Source organism: Candoia aspera, chromosome 1 (assembly GCF_035149785.1).
Source record: "Candoia aspera isolate rCanAsp1 chromosome 1, rCanAsp1.hap2, whole genome shotgun sequence".
In the NCBI taxonomy this organism is placed as follows: domain Eukaryota; kingdom Metazoa; phylum Chordata; class Lepidosauria; order Squamata; family Boidae; genus Candoia; species Candoia aspera.
This window is the reverse complement of record NC_086153.1, coordinates 104,299,335-104,320,890: the sequence shown is the minus strand read 5'-3', so window position 1 is coordinate 104,320,890 and position 21,556 is coordinate 104,299,335. Positions and strand designations below refer to the sequence as shown.

The 21,556-nt window shown below is 42.0% G+C and overlaps 1 protein-coding gene across 2 annotated transcripts in view; it reads right to left on the bottom strand.

The window, feature by feature from the left end:
• Positions 1-9,721, bottom strand: part of SLC22A16 (solute carrier family 22 member 16) — a 31,943-nt gene extending 22,222 nt beyond the window's left edge. For both annotated transcript variants that reach the window (XM_063311191.1, XM_063311183.1), the window contains exon 1: positions 9,597-9,721. In XM_063311191.1, the coding sequence (XP_063167261.1) occupies positions 9,597-9,646 (50 nt within the window). In that variant the 5' untranslated portion in view covers positions 9,647-9,721. The remainder of the gene's footprint in view (positions 1-9,596) is intronic.
• Positions 9,722-21,556: the final 11,835 nt, after the last annotated feature.

Here is a 21,556-nt window from a genome sequence, read left to right as displayed (position 1 = left end):
TACCTGGAATTACAGGTAAGCATGGCCTGGGAGAACAAAACGAAGCAGGACATAGGCTGATAGAATTTTGCCAAGACAACTCACTCTGCAGAACAAACACTCTCTTCCAACAACCTAAGAGACAGCTTTATACATGGACTTCACCCGATGGACAACACCGAAATCAGATTGACTACATCCTTTGCAGCCAAAGGTGGTGGACATCTACACAGTTGGTAAAAACAAGACCTGGAGCTGACTGTAGTTCAGATCACGAACTACTTCTTGCACAATTTAGGATCAGACTCAAGAGATTAGGGAAGACCCACAGATCAGCTAGATATGAGTTCACTAATATTCCTAAGGAATATGCAGTGGAGGTGAAGAATCAATTTAAGGGACTGGACTTAGTAGATAGGGTCCTGGAAGAACTATGGACAGAAGTTCTCAACATTGTTCAGGAGGCGGCAACAAAATACATCCCAAAGAAAGAGGCAAAATGGCTGTCTGCTGAGACACTAGAAGTAGCCCAAGAAAGAAGGAAAGCAAAAGGCAACAGTGATAGGGGGAGATATGCCCAATTAAATGCAAAATTCCAGAGGTTAGCCAGAAGAGATAAGGAATTATTTTTAAACAAGCAATGCGTGGAAGTGGAAGAAGACAATAGAATAGGAAGGACAAGAGACCTCTTCCAGAAAATCAGAAACATCGGAGGTAAATTCCAGGCAAAAATGGGTATGATCAAAAACAAAGATGGCAAGGACCTAACAGAAGAAGAAGAGATCAAGGAAAAGGGCAAGAATATACAGAAGACCTGTATAGGAAGGATAACAATATCGGGGATAGCTTTGATGGTGTGGTCAGTGAGCTAGAGCCAGACATCCTGAAGAGTGAGGTTGAATGGGCCTTAACAAGCATTGCAAATAACAAGGCAGCAGGAGACGACGGCATCCCAGCTGAACTGTTCAAAATCTTGCAAGATGATGCTATCAAGGTAATGCATGCTATATGCCAGCAAATTTGGAAAACACAAGAATGGCCATCAGATTGGAAAAAAATCAACCTATATCCCCATACCAAAAAAGGGAAACACTAAAGAATGTTCAAACTATCGAACAGTGGCACTCATTTCACATGCCAGTAAGGGAATGCTCAAGATCCTGCAAGGTAGACTTCAGCAATTCATGGAGCAAGAATTGCCAGATATACAAGCTGGGTTTAGAAAAGGCAGAGGAACTCGGGACCAAATTGCCAATACCCGATGGATAATGGAAAAAGCCAGGGAGTTTCAGAAAAACATCTATTTCTGTTTTATTGACTATTCTAAAGCCTTTGACTGTGTGGACCATAACAAATTGTGGCAAGTTCTTGGTGGTATTGGGATACCAAGTCATCTTGTATGCCTCCTGAAGAATCTGTATAACGACCAAGTAGCAACAGTAAGAACAGACCACGGAACAACGGACTGGTTTAAGATTGGGAAAGGAGTATGGCAGGGCTGTATACTCTCACCCTCCCTATTCAACGTGTATGCAGAACACATCATGCGACATGCTGGGCTTGAGGAATCCAAGGCTGGAGTTAAAATCTCTGGAAGAAACATTAACAATCTCAGATATGCAGATGATACCACTTTGATGGCTGAAAGCGAAGAGGAACTGAGGAGCCTTATGATGAAGGTGAAAGAAGAAAGTGCAAAAGCTGGCTTGCAGCTAAACCTCAAAAAAACCAAGATTATGGCAACCAGCTTGATTGATAACTGGCAAATAGAGGGAGGAAATGTAGAAGCAGTGAAAGACTTTGTATTTCTAGGTGTGAAGATTACTGCAGATGCTGACTGCAGTCAGGAAATCAGAAGACGCTTAATCCTTGGGAGAAGAGCAATGACAAATCTCAATAAAATAGTTAAGAGCAGAGACCTCACACTGACAACAAAGGTCCGCATAGTTAAAGCATAGTAACATATGGCTGCGAGAGCTGGACCATAAGGAAGGCTGAGAGAAGGAAGATCGATCCTTTTGAACTGTGGTGTTGGAGGAAAATTCTGAGAGTTCCTTGGACTGCAAGAAGATCAAACTGGTCCATACTCCAGGAAATAAAGCCAGACTGCTCACTTGAGGGAATGATATTAAAGGCAAAACTGAAATACTTTGGCCACATAATGAGAAGACAGGACACCCTGGAGAAGATGCTGATGCTAGGGAGAGTGGAGGGCAAAAGGAAGAGGGGCCGACCAAGGGCAAGATGGATAGATGATATTCTATAGGTGACGGACTCGTCCCTGGGGGAGCTGGGGGTGTCGACGACCAACAGGAAGCTCTGGCGTGGGCTGGTCCATGAAGTCACGAAGAGTCAGAAGCGACTAAATGAATAAACAACAACAGAAATGCTCAGTCCAAGTCAACACCTATTTTACTGCACTCTGCTGTCATGAGTAAGGATGGCGAGCAGGGGGCTCCCATCCAGACTGTTAAGCGCATGCGTAGCACTGAGGAATTGGTCAGCCATTCAAAGAGACACAGATCGGAACCACCTTAACCTTTGGGGTTTATATGTCTGGGTTTTTCCCACGCTTCTTCAGTTTGTTAGGATTACCGTTATGTATTAGCAATAAACATTAGAGACCAGTTCCCTGTCTCAGTGTGTTTCCTGGCTGTCAGGACATCTGCTACCCTTAAACTTGGTTTACCACTATATGAAAATGTTAAAAACCTACCAGATCAAGTATTTGTATAATTGGTTAACATTTTATTTTAGAAGTAACTCTATTAAAAGTACACTTTTAGAGCAGCAAGGACAAACACAGAAGTACTACATCCTATCCATAGAAATGTTTATTTTAAGCACCTTTCTTTAGTGGAAAAGCAGATCACCAAACAAATATATATTCCAAAATGCTAATTATGATAGTACTAAATCCAATCCCATTTCTTTCCCACCCATACACACACCGATTGTTAGATTCACAGTGAAATTTAGAGGACCATAAGTGGCTCTATATCAGTGTTTCTCAACCTTGACAACTTTAAGATGTGTGGACTTCAACTCCTAGAATTCCCCAGCTAGCATGTAAAACTATTTCTACTTCCTTCAGTGTTGCTTAAACTAACAACAGTGGTTGGGTTGCAGCCACAGGGCTGAAGATTGTCCCCATATCTTCCTTCATGTCATTTTCTAAACCTTTTCTGGCTGCTATTGTAAACAGCAGAGGAGGATAATCCAGCAGTTTCAGACGGAAATCAACATGGGAAAAAGGTGTGGGGGGGTTTGAAAAAAAAAAAAAAGTTTACAGACAAGGACAAGAATGCCATTTTATCAGCTGGTATTCATCTAGCTATGCCTAGAGCTGCCATGGTGTTGCTCGAAATTCAATGTGCTGTGGGTATGCACTGCTTTATGGCACACTTGGGTTGGCATGTGTTTCCAGACAGTGCCGTCTGCAGCAAAGGAAAGTAGAAAAATGGCAGCAGAAGCAGGAAAAGAATTTCTTGTCAGGCTGTATTCAAATGCTTCTGTTGTATACAGTTCTTGGGTGCATTTTGGTTATGTGCCCTTAAGTCAGTGTCAACTCTTAGTGACCTCATAGATTTTCTCTTTTTTTTAATAAGAATTTTATTAAGTTTCAAGCAAAGATAAAAGCTACAGAGAAACAAAAAACTGCAAAGAAAAAAACTAAAAAGGAGTGAAAACACAAGAGAATTTTTTTTTCAAAGTTCCGAAGAAGTGTAACTTTTGACTTTTAACAGCAAGGATATACAATTTTTTTTCCATAATCGATCCCTTACTGTATATTAAACCAAAACCACATTATTTCTATAAATCATTCCACTTTGGTACATTATAAAAATCACTAAGTACAGTTTCTCCCTCCCCTTATATTAAAAGAAAAAAAAAAAGAAAAATTCATATAAACCTCCTAAACAACTTCCCCCTCCCCAAAGATAACATCTATTTAATTATTCCCTCCTTACTACTATTCTATACATTTCTGTCTACTATAATGAAGATCAAACTAAAAAGCACATACTGTAAATTGTCTGCCATTATACTTAATAGTACAACAATTTTAATGATCTTAATCTTAATAAACCCCAAACCCTCCAAGTAGACATTTTAATACCTTATTAATCTTAATCGAAATTGTTAAAGGTAAATGAAATCAGCCAAACCTTAAAAATAATCCAGATAAATATTCTTTAACCCTTGTCCCACTTCAAAAGAAACCAGAGCATTTACATATCCCCACAATCTTCACAGAGCTTTTTTCTTTAAAAAATCGAACAGCCCAACTGCCCCCCTGAAAAACTTTGAATTCTCTTCAGGAGACCACCCATACATAATAACCCCTTCTTTTCCATGGCGTTCCAGAAGAAAATCAATTTCACTTATGGCTTGCAAGTTGATCTCTCCCTTTAATTTCTTCAACTCGACTATCTGATCTTCATCCAGCATTTCAGCAGAAGTCCCGATCTCACTCTTAGAAGAGACATTTCTGTCACTGTTAAAATCCTTAGTTTCATCCATGACATCCCCAACCAGATGACACATTTTAGACCTCATATTTTCTACAACGTCCTGAATGTCTTGCATAAACATTTGATAGGAGTCAGAAAGAATCTGTTTAAAATCTTGGTGGAAGTCAGAGAAAATCTGTTTAAAATCCTCCATGTTTCATGCAGTAGATTATGGCGCCCCTTAGGAGCTTAACCAGCAAAAGTCGAAGATATGAAAGAATTTCGGAATGTGTTTTCACAAGCGAAAGTGAGATATGCAGACAAGTCCTCAGGGAAAGTAGAAGCAGAAAGCTGAAGGTTCAAATCAGCCAATTCCATATGTAGGAAAATGCTAATATCTCCAAATTTAGTACAAAAATAATAACAGGGAGACAATTATTTACTCTCAATCCTCCTTAATATTTGGAGGGAAAACAAGGTCCAAAACTTAAAAAGATTTTTTTAAAAAAAGTAATCCCAAAAATAATGACAAGCACCAAGACAGCCAGCTTCTCCTTGCTGTAGAAAGCCTCTCTTAGGGTACACGTACTTAAAAGAAATATAAATTGGGTGATTTAGAAATGGGGTGGCTGATCTTAATGTCCCTTTAAGGCTACAGCGTGGCTTGGAAAATGGTGATGTCCTCGCCTCCCAGCTGGCTCTTCCCAGTCAAACGCAAACACTCTTTGCAATCTTCTGGCTACAAGCAGCTGTCCGGAGGAGAGATGGGGTGATCCCAGGTGTTTTCCTTTTTCCAGAAAACACTCCTGGGCTTTAGGGAAACCTGCCTGAGCCCAAAAAACTGCTGCGTTGTCAGCTCCACCCACTGAGCCCACAGGCACAGCTGTTCAGTCCACCATGTCTCCACCGGAAGTCCCTCACATAGATTTTTCTCCATGACAATCTGTCCCTAACCTGAGAGCCAGTTTGGTCTAATGGTTAAGGCACCAGGCTAGAAACCAGGAGACTGAGAGTTCTAGTCCTGCCTTAGCCACTAAAGCCAGCTGGGTGACTTTGGGCCAGTCATTCTCTCTCAGCCCCCAATGTCAGGCTCAGGCGACAAGCCAGTCGGTCAATTCCTGTCACAACCAGGAGATCGACATTCAGTTGATCCAAAAAAAAAAAAAAGTGGACCCTGCACATGCAGGAAAAAGGAAAAAAAGATCTGTCCCTAACCTGGTCCTTCAGGTCTTGCAATAGTGCATCCCTCACCACTGTTACTGAGCCAATTCACCTTGCTGGGTATATTAACACCTAAATATTTAATCAGATATTCATTTCAATAAATGTCTTATTATTTCTCACTGGATTGCAAAAGTCCCAATGAAACATCTATTACATATATAAAAGTAGCCAATTAATTCTTTAATGTCTTCTAAAAATTATTTTGTGATAGTTTTTTTTAAAGATAATAGAATCTTATCTGTATATTTACATTTTATAGTATTATAGCTTGGTGGGATGTGTGAATCCAGCCATGGTCCACTGTCATGGAATTAATATATTAGACAGCAGTACTGTAATTTAGTATATTACAGTTATATTATTTTGTGAATTATTTGCCCACATTTGTATGCCTATCCTTACAATTCTAGGTGGCTTACAATAAATAAAAACTACAGCATATGTAAAGAACAATAAAAAACAATGAACAAAATTATGGAATACTGTTCTTAAGAGCTATTGCTATCTCTTGGAAGATCTTCCTACCTGGATGCCCTTTGAAATATTACCACATAGCTTTATATTATACAGTACATTGGAAACGTACTAGATGCAGGCTTTCAAAAACCCACATATGACTCTGTCTTGCATCATAAGCCTGTCTTTCACAATCTTGAAACTCCAGATGATATTGACATCCAATGTCCATCATCTCTGACTGCTGCCTGTTATCTGGGGATGACAGAACTTTTAACTGAGCACCACTTAGAAGCCGAAGGTTGGGAAAGCCACTGCATAAATACTATGCAGACTACCAACAAAGAAGGACAAGCAGAGACTTGAAATGAAGGTCTGTCACTTTCCTTCTGTCTTCACCTGGTTAACCAAGTTTATTACATAGTGCAAATATGGATGGGTCCAGATTTATCCTTAAGAGTAGATCAGCTACAATCAATGTGATGTCTTGATTACTCTGGATCTCTGGATTCAACCAATTATTAAAATAAATATTCTGATTTGAGATCATATATCTGCACATATATTGAAATTTCAGTATCTTCAGTTGTGTCATGAAATGTACGTAAAAATATATAATCTATCAGTCAAGAATCTTGTTTTCTTCTCAGCATGTTTTCTGCAATGAAAAACTTCAGACATCCCATCTGCCCATGTAAGATTGAGTGGCTTTGGGTGCTTGGGCCTTCCAGTACCAAGGTTTTTAGAGTTCCCCATAATTTTAAGCTGAGAACTAGTCTGGTGTAGTGGTTAAGGCATCAGGCTAGAAACCAGGAGACCGTGAGTTCTAGTCCTATCTTAGTCACAAAGCCAGCTGGGTGACCTTGGGCCTGTCCCTCTCTCTCAGCCCTAGGAAGGAGGCAATGGAAAACCACTTCTGAAAAAAAACCTTGCCAAGAAAACTGAAGGGACTTGTCCAGCTATTCTCCAAAAACTGGACACGATTAAATGGATAAAAAAAAAAAATCAGCTGGAACAAATATTGCAAATATTATAGCCAGACTGGAACACAGAATGTGTACTATTATTTTTCTTTTTGTGTTTTTAATTTGTGTGCAATCCATGCTCCAGCATTTGCTCTTGGAATTGGAAAATGTATCTCTTCCACCCTGTTTGGCCAGAGAGGGGAGGGGAAAAGAGAAGGCAAATAGTGCAAGCAGCTCTGCAGTGCACAGGAAGGCGAAGACTAAGCAATCTCTGGATCACTCCTGATTCTCAACAGTTTAATGCTGCAAATAAAACTGCAAGTTTAATAACAAGCTGTGTTTCCACAGTACACAAAACCACAAACTAGCCCACCATATTTTAGTTTAGCATTTTGTGTAAATCTACCCTCTGTACTTGGTTTATGGTCTAGCATATTGTGCAAAGCCATAAAACAGAAATAAATAATACCTAACTTGGCAAAGATAGTCTATTTTTTATTTACTGCAGCTGTCTTGTATTTTCTTTTAGTTGCAATGTTCCTCATGCAAATGAAAAGTATTAAACTGAATTTTGTGCACCAATAAATAAGTAGGAACTTTGGCACAGATTTGTACTGGGTGTACGGACTGTGTGTACGTGTACACTCAGGCAACAGGTAACTTTTTGCATCTAGCTCCACTCATCTTAGTCATTATTTCACACTGACCTCCTGTTGGCTGATCTAGTTCGTAATACAACAGCAAGTACGTTTCACCGACATCACCGATATCTATATCTCTTCAGGTCAAGTATTATCTCTGGCTTGCACAAATACGTCTTTTCTCTGGAGATAAAACCAATGCAACCAACTCCTGGGAGCAGAGCTGCAGAGCACCCTCCCATCTCTACATACACTAGTTTTAAATTTCTTAACCTATTGTGACTTGGGATAGAGTGTGGAGGCTTAATAGGTGTGAAATATTTGCACTATTTATTTCTTTGTTGTGCTTGCCCGGTTCCAAGAGAGTATCAAAGTATGAAGGCTCTTAAAAAAACAAGCATTTTCAGAAGTGTGCTTCTGTTCCCAAAGAAACAGCCTCACTTTAGATATTGCAGGAGGGAGGCCCTTAAGTCTAGGGCAGCCCAAAATCAGTAAGAGTCTGATTAGTCCAAGAAGATTAGTTGGAAAAGATGCTACCAGATTCCTCCTGATTTTGAGCTTCACTTACAGCTATCCCTCCCTTTCTGGAAATCAGGAAATCAAAGGCATTAAACTTCCTGTCAGTCTGCTCCAACTGTACTGCTACAGATGGAGAGTCCATTCATTAAACACCAACTATTTATCACAGCCCTATTATTCATTCACCCTGATTAAGCTGGCCAAGTTACAGTAGTTCAGACTTGATCAACTATACAGAAGCTGCCCATCACATTTTTTAATATTGTAGAACTCAATCTTACTAAGAATCGAGGCTACAAATAAATGTTATTACACAGAGATATGTGGGTGGGTCTTACAGATGAGGGCATATCCCACAAATAGATGAGATTTACTATACCAACCCCTACTTAGTCATACTCCCATGCCATCCACTCAAAGGTTGAGTATTTCAAATTCCCAATGGGTTTAATACATGAAGTCGCAGAACCTCCAGCACCTACTTCAAAGGATAATTTCCACTACCAGCTAACCTCAATTCTAACGAAGCTTGATAGATACTAGGACGCGTTCCTTATCTTTCCTTCCAGCACGGGCAGAATAATTACAACTGTATCTTCCAGATTAAGGGAGGAATTTTCCGCAATAAAAGCAGCCTCCAATGTGCACAATCATCGTCATTGCCACCCCAGTCCTAACTACAGACTCACTTTAAACCCAAGGCTTCCCACCACATACACGCGATCGCCAGACTCTACTATCAGTTTCTAACACCCGGAAGCTCTAGCTCACAAAAGCCGAAGCCGCCCCTCCGTTGTCAGGAAATTCAAGGGTTAAGGTGCCCCCAGGCGTTAGGCTAGGAATGGGGGGATACACTGGCTCAAATCTCCATTCAGTCACCAAGCTCCCTTGTACCAGCGGTTTGTCTCTGGTTGTGCTCGAAGAGATACTGATTCTCAAACCAGCCGGCCCCGTAGTAGTCCAGCCGGTCAGACAGTTGAGCAGTTGGGTTGAAAAAGCCACGGATCACCTACAGGCGGGTGAGGGTGTCGTGGGAACGTTGCCAACGTGCTAACTCGCTGCTGGAAGCGACTAACTCAGTTTCCCCCTGGCAGCCACGTGTCTCACCCTGAAGCCCAACCCAGGCAGCTCCCTTGTCTTTTCCGCGCGGCTACGTGCTCCGGGGAGAGCAAGAGGAAGTCCGGGCGCGCCTGCGATCCTGAGCTGTCTTCGCCCTCTCCCGTGCCGACTCTCTCCCCACCCAACTCTCTCCCCACCCAACTTCGTTACTCCCTGCGACCGAGAAAGAGGAGCGAAGAGCGCGTCCCCCGCCCGGCGCGCTCTTTCTATCTCCCGGTCTCGGCGCAGGGCTCGCTTACCTGCCGAAGTGCCCAAGGGACTCGAAGAGGAGCTCGAAGTTGCGAGCCATGGCGAGGGACGTGCGGCGGTGCGCGGGGCGGACAGAGTCCCATGGCAAGTTCCCTCCTCCAGCCCCATAGAGCCCGCCTGTTGGGAAGGGGCGTCACCTTCAGCCTCCCATCCAACGGACCCTTCGGCCGGGCGAACGGGCCGCAATCTCCCGACCCCTGGCGGCGGGGGTGCCCGCTCTCGGGCGCTCGCTGGCCGCGCCCCCTGCTTCCTTTCCCCCAGAGCCTCCGCCGCCAGCCGCTAGTCCCATCCTTTCCAGCTGAAGCAGCCGCTGCGGGGATCGCCCCAGGAGAAGGGAAGGAATGGCTGCGAAGGTAAACGTGAGAACGAGGGGCCCTGCTGCTGCGGAGGCACGTTGGCGTCCCCCCACCTCTTTTTGAGGAGGAGTGGCGAATCCGTTTACCGGGGAGGTGAGGAAAGTGCCCGATTGACTGAGGGGCGCCTGCTCTCGCTACGGTTCTAACATTTCTTGTGGAAAAATGAGTTCTCTTTCGGGACTACTTCGTATGTAACGTAAAAGAAGAAGGTCATTGGTTTTTAAGTTGAATTTTGGCGCCATAGTATCTGGCTCAGTAGCTGAATTCACAAAACTCACCAGAGAACTAAAGTGGGGTTGAGTAGTTCATGCTTCAGCATGTTGTGGGAACCCAGCCCTTGTCTTAATGTCAAGCCTGTCTTTCTCAACCTGGTTCTCCTCCAGATGTGTGAACTTCCATTCCCAGAATTCACAACACAGCATGGCCATTTCTGTGAATTCTGGGAGTGGAAGTCTACACATCTGGATGACCCTAAATTTTGTTTATTAAGATGCATTGTGCTTGATTTGTATGGATGTAGCATGTTATGCCCACATGTGTTTCATTAACCCAGATTCAGGATTTAGGATTTATTTTATGTATTGTTGAAATTATATCCTGCCTCTGTTCAAGGCAGTTTACAGCAATTAAAAAAAAACAAAATATAAAAGAAACCCATAACATCAACACATGTAATTAAAAAATATAATATATAAAATATCATTACACTAATTAAAGTTTAGCAACAGGAGGTGTAATTTTCCTAGCTATTGGGGGAGAGAGCACACACACTTTCCTGGAGTCAGTTTCATAGCCTGAGAAAAACCCTTCCTGCATGTTTGATAGCTGAGCTTCTGACAGTGGGAGTGTCTTCAAAAGGGCCTCTCATGCTGAGTGGAATACACAAAATGGCATTTGTATTCAGCACGGGATATGCGAAGGGGCACCCTGTTCCACAATAACTAAGCAGTAGACAGCAGGCTAGGTGAATACCCTTGTCAGAAGAAGGTGTGAAATCCTATAATGCACTTATTTGGGTCAGAACCAGCAGCGCAGAGCTGGCCTCTCTTTCTCAGCTTAAAGTGACCTTCAGTGCAGAGAGTGCTAGTCTTATTTTTTAACAGGGTCTGCTGCTCTTCCAGAATGCTCATGAAATAGATGTTAAAAACAGGTCTAATGGCTTTCCAAAAGAATACTAGACTTATGTCCACGTGTAATGCATGAATGGTGCTTTGTGAAGCAGCCATCCAGCATTACATGAGCAAATGCTTCTGTACGAACCAGGTGCCCAGTCTAAGCCAAAGTCCTGTGGAGGGAGTGCCAAGCGGCCAACCGGAGTGGAGGGATGGGGCGTGCCCGCAGAAACATACAGTGGCCACTGGGCTGGGAATGTGTCAATATTGTCAGTGAAGCATCACTGAATGTTTGTCTGGCAAGACTTGTGTAGGGAGAAGAGGAAAAAGACAACGTTAAAACCAGAAAAGCTAAAGACCAACATGGGCTGCTGTGTCATGAGGACATGTCCTTAAAACTGTTAGTAGGGCATTTTTGGGTTGAGATAGTGGGACAGGAGGGTAAGCCCTAGTTGGTGGCTAAATTTTCTAGTCTTCCTGCTGACTCCAGACAGATCCTCTGGACTCACTTCTGAACCCCCCATGCTTCAGTTTTATGCTGCCATGTGAGGGTCTCTTTTACTGCTTCCTTCCTGGGGTTAGGTGAAAGAGGAAGGGGCATGGACAGGCTGACTGGCTGGCCAATGGGGGGTAGAAAGACAGGACTTCAGTCCATACCTAACGATCTCCCCCCTCGCTGCATTTCCTTTCACACAAGGGAAGGCAACAAAAAAAGTGGTGCCTGTGGGGGAGAAGCACAACATCCAACTAGACAGGCAACATTTTTATAATAAGGGACCACACTTTTTTAGCTTTGGGGACATGTGCATGGGTGTATGGATGGGCGTCAGCTGCAAATAGGTAAGTGATGGCTTGAGGTACCTATTTTGCAACTTTAAATTAGGGGAGATCAAAAAATAATACTGCTAAAAGTTGACTGTTTTGGAGCCATATTTCAGCAGCCCAATTTGGAGGTGCTTTGAGGGGTACAAAAAAAAGAGCTGGGCCCAAAATAATGTGGCTTTTAAGTCAAGGGCTATTCTCCCTCTCCATTCCCCCTCTCCTACTGTTGCACAATAGTCTTGAAACCTGTGGTATGAAGTCCGTAGTGTGAATTATTTTGTGAAGATAGAAATATATATTTCTTTAGGGTCATTTAACATTTTATCAATGTGACAGTCAAATTAGTTTCTCCTTGGAGTGCCATTTTCTCTCTGATCTAGACCTAATAAGATTTCAGTTCAAGTGCCCAATTGCTCAGCCAGCAACGAGCCATGGAGATGTTTGTTTTCCAAGATCCAACAATACAATGTCAAAAACATTCATTGGCATAAAGGTCTCCTATGGACTCTTCCTTGTGGCCATGTTAATATTCAACTGTTCCCTCCTGAGTTGGCAGAAAAGATGGCCAGCATCAGTGGCACTGTCCTCACCATAGAGTTCTAGTCTGCCTCAGTAACGAGCAAGGAATGGCACTGTCCTTACACTATCCACACAGAACCAGTTTAAAAAAGCCAAATCTCATCAGCCAGCAGGAAAAATATCCACCAGTTGCTCTCCTTACCATTGGCTTGGGAAGGAGGTAAATTTTGGCAGAGGACTAGCCCAGCAGGTTTAGCCATTTACCAAACCTTGCTCTTGTTTTGCACAGGCATAAGCAAAGGGAGCCCAGCTATCAGCTGGTATCAGCTCACTGTTGGGCTTCCTATGGAATAAAACTATTCTGAAATACCCTATGGAACTGCACTAAAACTATGTTTAAAAGTCGCCTCTCAAGAGCTGACAGGAAGGGGCTTTTCCACTTTACCTCACGACTGTCTCTCTCACATCCGTTTGCAGGAGAATTCCCCCCACAACAGGAGCTCCAGATCAGCTCCCAGTGGTTGGACATCTGATGGTGAAAAAGCCAGCTTCCCCCACTTCTCTCCTCACCCTCCAAGCCCTAGAAGCTTGGGGACGTGCTGCCAGTTTGGTAGGGGTAGCTGGAGAAGTGGTTCTGCGGTGCAGGGAAGAGCCCAGCTTGAAAGAACCAGACTCTCTGTTGCCAGAAGCAGAATTGCCCTGAGAAGGAGTAGCCGGCAGCTGAAGGGTAGGGAAGGGGCATGCCTGCAGCATCCTAAAAGGGTCAGTGGACACTGGCAGATCCTAGTTCCTGACCACATCCCCAACCGTATTCTCGGTGATAGGTTGTAGTGTATTATTTTGTATTTTAATTGTTTTAATTGAAATTGTTAATTGTTTTATAGTGTTTATTGTTGTAAGCTGCTCAGAGTCACTTGCTGAGATGGGCGGCTATAGAAATTGAATAAATAAACAAACAAACAAATAAATAAATAAAATTCTTGGTGATGTATTGTATAGTAAGACATGTGATGGAGGAACAGAGAAAACATCACTTTAATACCCGAACAGCAAAAGGCTGACATAAGCTGCCTCTGCGGTGAATGGGGGATGAGACAAAGATGAAGCCATAAGGAAGAACAGTTAGCAACCCATTTTAGTGAGCTTGGTTAGCAGGATATGAGGATGGGCCCTATTAAAGGACTCCTGGATCTATACAGTGGAAACTGTGGTCTTGCCAGCCCTTGCAGTTTATCACAGGACAATCTCTGACAACCCCAATCTTCCCTTTGCCTGCATAAATATCCTCATCTCATCTTCAGCCCATGAGTGAAACTCTGTTAAGTCATCACTAAATGTGTGTGAAAGGTGAAAGGTCCCCTGTGCAAGCACCGAGTCATGTCTGAAAATAGTCTTTCCTCCTTAAGCCAACATTATCCCATCACAGTTTCAATGTTTCTAAAATCTGCAATGCTTTGTCACTTGTTATTTTGAAGGTGAGGTCAGGTGACCTGTGACCATGGCTGGAGGTATGTTTTAGGAGATTTGGGAGATTCAGGCACATTGTGGTCTTTAACCAACCTTCATTGTAACTAAATCTTCTGGGATTTGCCTCTACATAAGCATTTTGTTTCCCCTGTTGCCCATATACCTTTCATCTCCATACCATCTATTTTTGACACCAGTTTCTGTCCAGGCTTCCAATAAGCAGACCTTCACATTTTTATTTGGGGGAAAAGGGGAGGCTTATTAGCACAATTCCATTGTAATAGTATTTCAAAGTGATAGCCAGTGTAGATCTTTACCTCTAGATGCAACAGCCATACACTTTTTGTTGTTGCTGATTTATCCATTTCTGTATTGTAAGTTGCCATTGCTTCCCTCCCTGACCCCCGTGAAGCAAGACACCTGCTTGCCCAGCAGTTACTCAGTTTCAGTTACCAATCTATTTGGATCATTGTGGTGAGATCAGCCTCTGTCTTCTGTCCTTCTGTCTCTCCTCATAAATTCCCTTATTTCAGATTATTTAAACTGGGAGATGCTCCAATGGGATATGGAAGGGGGAGCCAAGAAACCAGCCTGGAGAAGTCCAGGCAGATTCCCAAATTCAGACACTCCCACTCTGTGCTCAAATGCCCTGACTGGCTGGTGATGTGATATGATAGAGGAGGATGGCACCAATGAGATAAGAAAACCAATTATCTTGGTTACGAGGAATGGCACACTCACACTATGTGGCAGGGAGTTAGAAGAAACCCAACTAAGGTAGAACTGAGGACTAGCAAAAGGAATAGCACATTTTACGCTAGCATTGTTTTCTGCCACGATAAGGATGAGTGGGGAACACTCCACAATAGTGGAGAAAGAAAAAAAGACCAGTTTATTAATTTCATCTTTCATGAACTGCATGTCAAATGTCAGAGACTGAACTGGCCAATCTACTTAAAGCAGAGTCCCCAGCTCATTATAAACACATTTATAAACACATTTATCTTATGTTTACTTTCTTTAATCATAGAAGCATTATCTGAATATGGAAATGTTTATTCCTCATAAATTACCCTATCTTTTCTTCCCTGAAATATCATGGGGACAAATAGGAACTGCTTAAAAATTGCAATAAAAATATCCCTAGAAGTCTGCTTGGTGGCCTTCATCCTGGGTTATGAGGTATATTCACTAAGATGACAACATAGTGGAAATCAAACCACTTGTCTACAATAATTTCTTAACATCATCAGAAGAATCATCTATTTTATGATTTACTTTCGTTTGGCTTACTTTGTTGTATAAATTCAGCCATAGATGTTACACCACAATTTATGACTCAGCTCATTTTCCTCAACTTGGGTGCCTTCTAGGAGCTGTCATGGCTATTGCTAAGAATTCTGAGAGTTGACTTCCATCCATCTGGAGAGTGCCAAGATTAGGGACGGCTAATTTAGTATGTTGCATAAACCCAGCCAATTGAGATTTTTCAACAAATTCTGTTATCTAAACCATTGATAACAGTGTTATATGCACCACATGATTTGGCCAGTTAGTTTCAGTCACTTAGTAAAATTAAGGAATGTAGGCAAATTTTGGGGAGGGGAGTTGCTTCTTTTCTAGAACTCCAATGCAACTTGGTGGAGCTCCGCATATTCATTTATTTATGTAACAAGTGTATATGGCCACCCATCTACCAATGGAATCTGGGCAGCAAACAACCACAAAAGAGCAACAACAACAATCAATTAAAAGAATCATGTCAAAACTGTAAAAAATATGTCATTAATATATTGCACACCCCTGTCATACCCAGTTAACATCTTGGCCCCGGTGCCTGGGTGAAAAGCCAGGTCTTTATGGTCTTCCAGAAAGCCAACAGGGTTGGGGCCATCCAAATCTCCTGGGGGAGAGTGTTCCATAAGGCAGGTGCTATTACAGAGAAAGCATACTTCCTAGACCCCACCAGGTGACACTGCTTCACCAAGGGAACATGGAGCATACCCACTCTGCTGGATCTAGTGGGACAGGCAGAAACCACCAGGGATGGGAGGTCCCGAGTTACCTTTGATGAGTTTTCTTGGTGGCAGCACCTAGGAGGCTAGGAGGAGCTTGAAAAGTTAATCAAGGCTGGACCTAGTTAGTATTTGGATGGAAGACTACCAGGAACTCTCAGGGATTAGACTGGCATGTTAGAAAAACATCCCAGAAAAAGGCAATGGCAACTACTGCCATATTGTTGCCAATAAAACTATGTGGAGGAAGTCAGCAGAAGTCAAGCTCTACTTGAAGGAGACTTTGTCTCCACCTGCAACTGGAAGTCAGAGTGAAAAGCTCTTTTAGATTAGCAGACTGCCTGCATCATTCTGTTTCCCGTATCTCACATTTTTCATTGACGTTTTCTTCAAGAATTTTCACATACATCTCAGTTTAGACTGTGGTATTCTTTTAACTCTTCTACTGTTGCTACTGTCTTTGTTTCCTTTTTTATGTACCCTGGTCTCTGATCTGAGGGCCAAACTAGATGTGAAGTTAAGAAATAAGCATTAAACTGAGCATTTCAAATGCTAACTTTTCCCCGAGTTAAAATTTCACAGGATTCCAGAAGGAATGTCCAGTGTAACATTGTTCTGAGTGATTCAGGGAAATTTAGAAGGGTTACCTCTTGGCACTAATCATAGGAGGCAGAAGTGGAGGAAAGCTCAAGGACCCTCCCAAGCTAAGCCAACTCTGGCAGCTAAAGTGGGGAACTAAAACTGGAAATTGCACTGTTGCACATCTGCCCAAATAATACGTGTTTGACTGTGCCAGGCAAATGGCTGTTTTAGGGGAAGAGGGTTAAATAATGAAAGCATCAATCCTACATCCCTTATAGTATATATATATATATATGTGTGTGTGTGTGTATGTTTTTAAAAGAAAAGCAGCCATGGAGGTGGAGGTGCTCCAGCAGCCTTCTCCAACTTGATGCTCTCCAGATATGTTGGACTTCAACTCCCAGTTTCCCTAATTTTGGAATACATCTGAAGAGCACTAGACTGGAAAAGGCTGTGTTACAGGCAGCACTGAAAGGTGGGGCAAGTAGCTCATCAGCTGCAAACCCTTATGGTTCAGGGAGACTCCTGGAAGTACTTGGTAAAGTTATACTTTCCTAAACAAGGAATCCGTCCCCAACCTAAAATGGCGAAGTGTTGCCTTTCAGAAAAATATCCATAAGAGAGTGCAAAGCAGAAAAACAAAAACCAAGGAGCAAGCTGTTGTTTCCTTTCTGGATGGGAACCCAACAGGAGGAAGCTTCAAGTAGGAATTGGCTTCAGAAACTACAGATCAGACATGTCCTCCAAGTGCAATGGTGCCCATTCCATAAAGCTTTGCTCCCTTTTCCCATGTGCTCCTTTATCGCTGTTGAGAATATAATAAGATTAAAAGGGGTTCTAAGCCAAGCAAGGAGCAGCAAATGTTTGGCAGAAGTTCACAGCCTTGTAGCTTCTGTCCTGCTTCTGACACCATCTGTCAAAAACAAACTTAAACTGGCCTAAATAATTTTTCAGGTCCTGTGGCAGCTGTCAAGTAATATTGCCATAGCTGATCCAGCTCTGCAGCAAATGGAAACCCACAGTGCTCAGTGCTGGTTCTTTATGGTTTTTGGTCTTTGTATTTTTGTGCTCCCTTAATTCATGTGCTATAATTTCCAAATATTCTGGTGCAATCTGTAATGAAAAACCATTTACAAAACAAGCCATCAATCCTGAATTGAATAAGAAAATATTTGGAACCAGCTACTTAGAGTAGTGCCTGTCTATCAGTTGGGAGCCAAAACTTTTTCTGAGAGAGTTTCACTTCTCAGGTTACTAAAAGTGTCTGTGTGTTTCTGTGTGTGTTTCTGGCTTGGTACATATGCCGTGTATATTTGCTGTGTAAGAATTAGCTTGTAAAGTGCTGTATATAGTAAAGACTATAAATAGTTAAAGAACTGGTCTCAAGCTGATTTCTTCCAGCTCCACTCAAAGATTGCAGTGAAGGCGCAGCTCTGACAGATCCTATGCAAAACTTTTCAGTTTCTTCTCAGGTTACACACACACACACACAGAGAGAGAGAGAGAGAGAGAGAGAGAGAGAGAGAGAGAGATTCTGACTTACTACATGTGAAGCTCCTACGCAGTTAGTAATGTGGAATTTGTTCCATTGACATGCAACCAGTTTTATCCAGTTTTATTTTCTGTATCTTATCTCTGAGATAATGCCATATCATTTCTTATAATGAAAAGATTCACTCCTAACCTACTTTATGAGTGGAGGAGAATGAGGTAATGTAACTGGCACTCTGAATGAACATTTCTGGGCTTAAAATAGGATCACAGAAGAAGAGGCAGATGCTTCTCTTCAAATAGAAGAGCATAGACATAAATTTCCAAATCAATTATCAGCTCTAAAGCTAACCAACTATTCAGCAGACTTTTTCACCTGGAGAGGAGAGGAGTTGATCACAGGGCGTCAACAACATCAAAATGACAGGTGCAACCAAGTGATCAAGATTTTGCCCTTTTTAACACTATCACATGCATTGCATGCATATAAAAAGGGGCAGGGCCTTAATAGGTTGAGTCTGCATTTTGACAGTGGGAGTGCAAGAATACATATACCAGAATTTCAAAAACTTACAGTGCTTGGCATCTCAGGTTTTCTTTGGTCTCATTCCTTGAGTCATTGACAGATGGTGCTTGTTATTCAATCTGTAGAAAAGTGCCAGGAAATCAGAAGTCATCCAACTTTGCTGATGCTGGAGGTACCAAATCCCCTCCCCACTTCTCCCTACTGATCACCACCAGCACATCCTCATTAGCCCTATTTCTTTTGCTGCCAGTCTGTGTTCTAAATGCATCACAGCCTAGAAGGTGCTTCTGGTATTTGTGATTGCATACAAGCAGCAGTTGGGACTCAGGAAATCAGCTAGCTTTAGGAGAAGAGACTTCGGCATGGTATAGAATATTTTCAGGATCAACTCCCATAATCTGAATCATTTAAAAATGCTCTTTCTCTGTCTAAAATGGGCAGAGTTCCCCTTTACCAATTTCATGGAACAGCAAGCGATAGCAGCCTGTTCCAAATACCTAACTGGGCAAAATGGCTGATTTCTTGTGTTATTGCAAAGGCATGCTCTCCAGTTGATCAAGCAGTTCCTCCTTTCCCCACCTTATTATTTCTTGTTGGTAAATATAGCACTAAAAATGCACTCCTGTTAATGTATTACTGTTGTTAGAATGTAACTTGACCATCCTTGACAGGAGCTTTATGTCGGTAGAACATAGATCTTTCTCACCCATATTAAATACGTGGTCACCAGAAGTCCATAGCATGCAGGGATGAGAGCTCCAGACAGATTTCCAGGTTCCTCTGCTTCATCCTTCCAGGAATGTTTCTTAGCAAGGGAAAGCACCTGGCTGACCTCAGTTGGCTGGGAACCCAACTTAACTTGAGGTCTTTATCTTTCTTTTTTTCTTTGAGCAGGAGAAAGAATTTGCTTGAATCTCTTCCCCAACCCCTTTTTTTTTAGCCTTTCTTCCCCAGACATTTACAGTGTCAATAGAATGACCAGGCAGGGCTCCTAATTTTACCCCAGATCACATTATGCCAGGCTGTGACTTAAACCTCCTTATCCTGCTGCCCTGAGTATGTCAAAGCATCTCCTCTTTTCTACTTTTCTGCTTTTTGTGTTTTCTCCCCATTACCAGCCCATGGAAAATCTACCCTGGGGGGGTGGGGGTGCCCTTAACCCTTGACATTTCTGAATTGCACTTTCCAGCTGATATGGTTTTTGCAGTCTAGACTGGTGATCAAACAGCAGGAGAAACTGAATCAGATGTTTTCATTCCATCTGGCTTTTTCTTTTAAGTACAACATAAAAATACTTTGACCAGAATATTACAACTACACAATGATCTATATGATCAGCATATTAAAAGTATACTGCAGTATGATAATTCATGACGAAGAAAAAAAAATCAAAGTTCACATTTGAGCAGTATCTTTATTAGGACCAACGAAGAATGCACAAACTGTCCAGAACTCTAAGGTGATACGGTAGAAAAAGCAGTGGATGAGAGAAGAAATTAAAACTTTCCCAAATTAGGCCAGATATTGTTGGCTGGGAAGTAAGTATTTGAGGATGGAGATTGGTATAAAGACATGCCTTGCAAATGAAAAGAAAAATCTATTTTCTTAAATGTGTTTAGATGTTCAGTGTTGCGCAGAAAGGTTCTTTTTCCATGATCCAGAAAAAAAAAAGTGGGTGGGGGGATGAAACGCATATTTTCAGGTGGGATAAATATTTTCACATTCCCGACAGGGTATAAATGAAAATGCCCAGTGCTTGTTTTTCCTCTCTCAACAGTTGTTTTCTGTTTAGTGAGAGAAGATTCCTCTGTTTACCAGTGGACACAAAGCATTGTTCCACATCTGAGTAGCTTTGGGTCAGACCCTTTACGGCCATCAGGAGGCAAACTGGTATATTACCCATTGTAGGAGGAGAGTCTGGCAAAAAATCAAAAGGAGTCTGCTAGCACCTTTTCCGACTAACAAATTTATACTAAAGGCAAAAGCTTTTGTGGACTGCAGCTCGTTATTATCAGATCTCTATGCATCTCATAAAGTAAACTGCTGCTCCCAAAGCGTATGTCTTTTAATAAAATTGGTTAGTTGGAAGAGGTACTAGCAGACTCCTCCTGATATTTTTCTGCATTACACAAGATGCTGGTTATTTAACACAGTCCTTACAGGTTTGGGAGGTATTCATACTTTTTCCAAACTCTATACAATCTGTCTTGGGTTTGAAACTGTATATAGTAATGTGAGTGTTGAGTGAGTCAAATAATAAGGATGCATTTTTACATTTAGTGCCTTTTAACATTGCAGTTATAAGAGTTTCATAGGTACTTTGGTGAATACAAGAATCATGTGAGAAGGGGTTTAAAACCACACACACTAACCTTGAGAGCTCAACATATAATTTTTTATGCAAACGGAACCAGAAAAACAATCAAAGCTACTTGATTTCAACCCAGCACATATTGCTCTTATGTTCTTTGTACAGATACATCTTCTGAAATGGATTTGATCTCATTAACAGTGACAGATACTCACAGGGTGGTACAAAATGTGTGCTGTCAGCAGTCTTAGAATATCACTATTTGCTATTAAAGGACAACTGCAGCTTTCAAAATAACTTCAATTCCAAGCAGCTGATCTTCTAACCAGGTTGGCAGAACTGAACTGAATGCAAGTATCAACTTTCCCTGTGTCTGTAATAACTTAACTCCTTCCACATTCAGTCCAAAGAGCTGCTGTTGTTAATTCCCAACCATTTAGCTCATAATGAACAAATATTAAATTAGCCATAGACTTGAAAATATGATAGTGAAGAATGGGGGAAAAGAAAACATATTTTGAGCATTTTGGGTTGGATCTGGATTTAGGCAAGTGTACTGAAATCAGACAGATTTTAATTGTGGAGTCCTTGGTGCTCTCTGAGCCTTGTTGTTTTCTTGCAGACATTTCATTGCCAGACTAGGCAACATCTTCACTGCGAAGAGGGAGAGGGCCTTGATCTCTGTTTATATACATTGACTTGCCCTGCTTGTGTTGGTAGGGGTGTTGTTCCCTCCTTGGGAGTTCTTT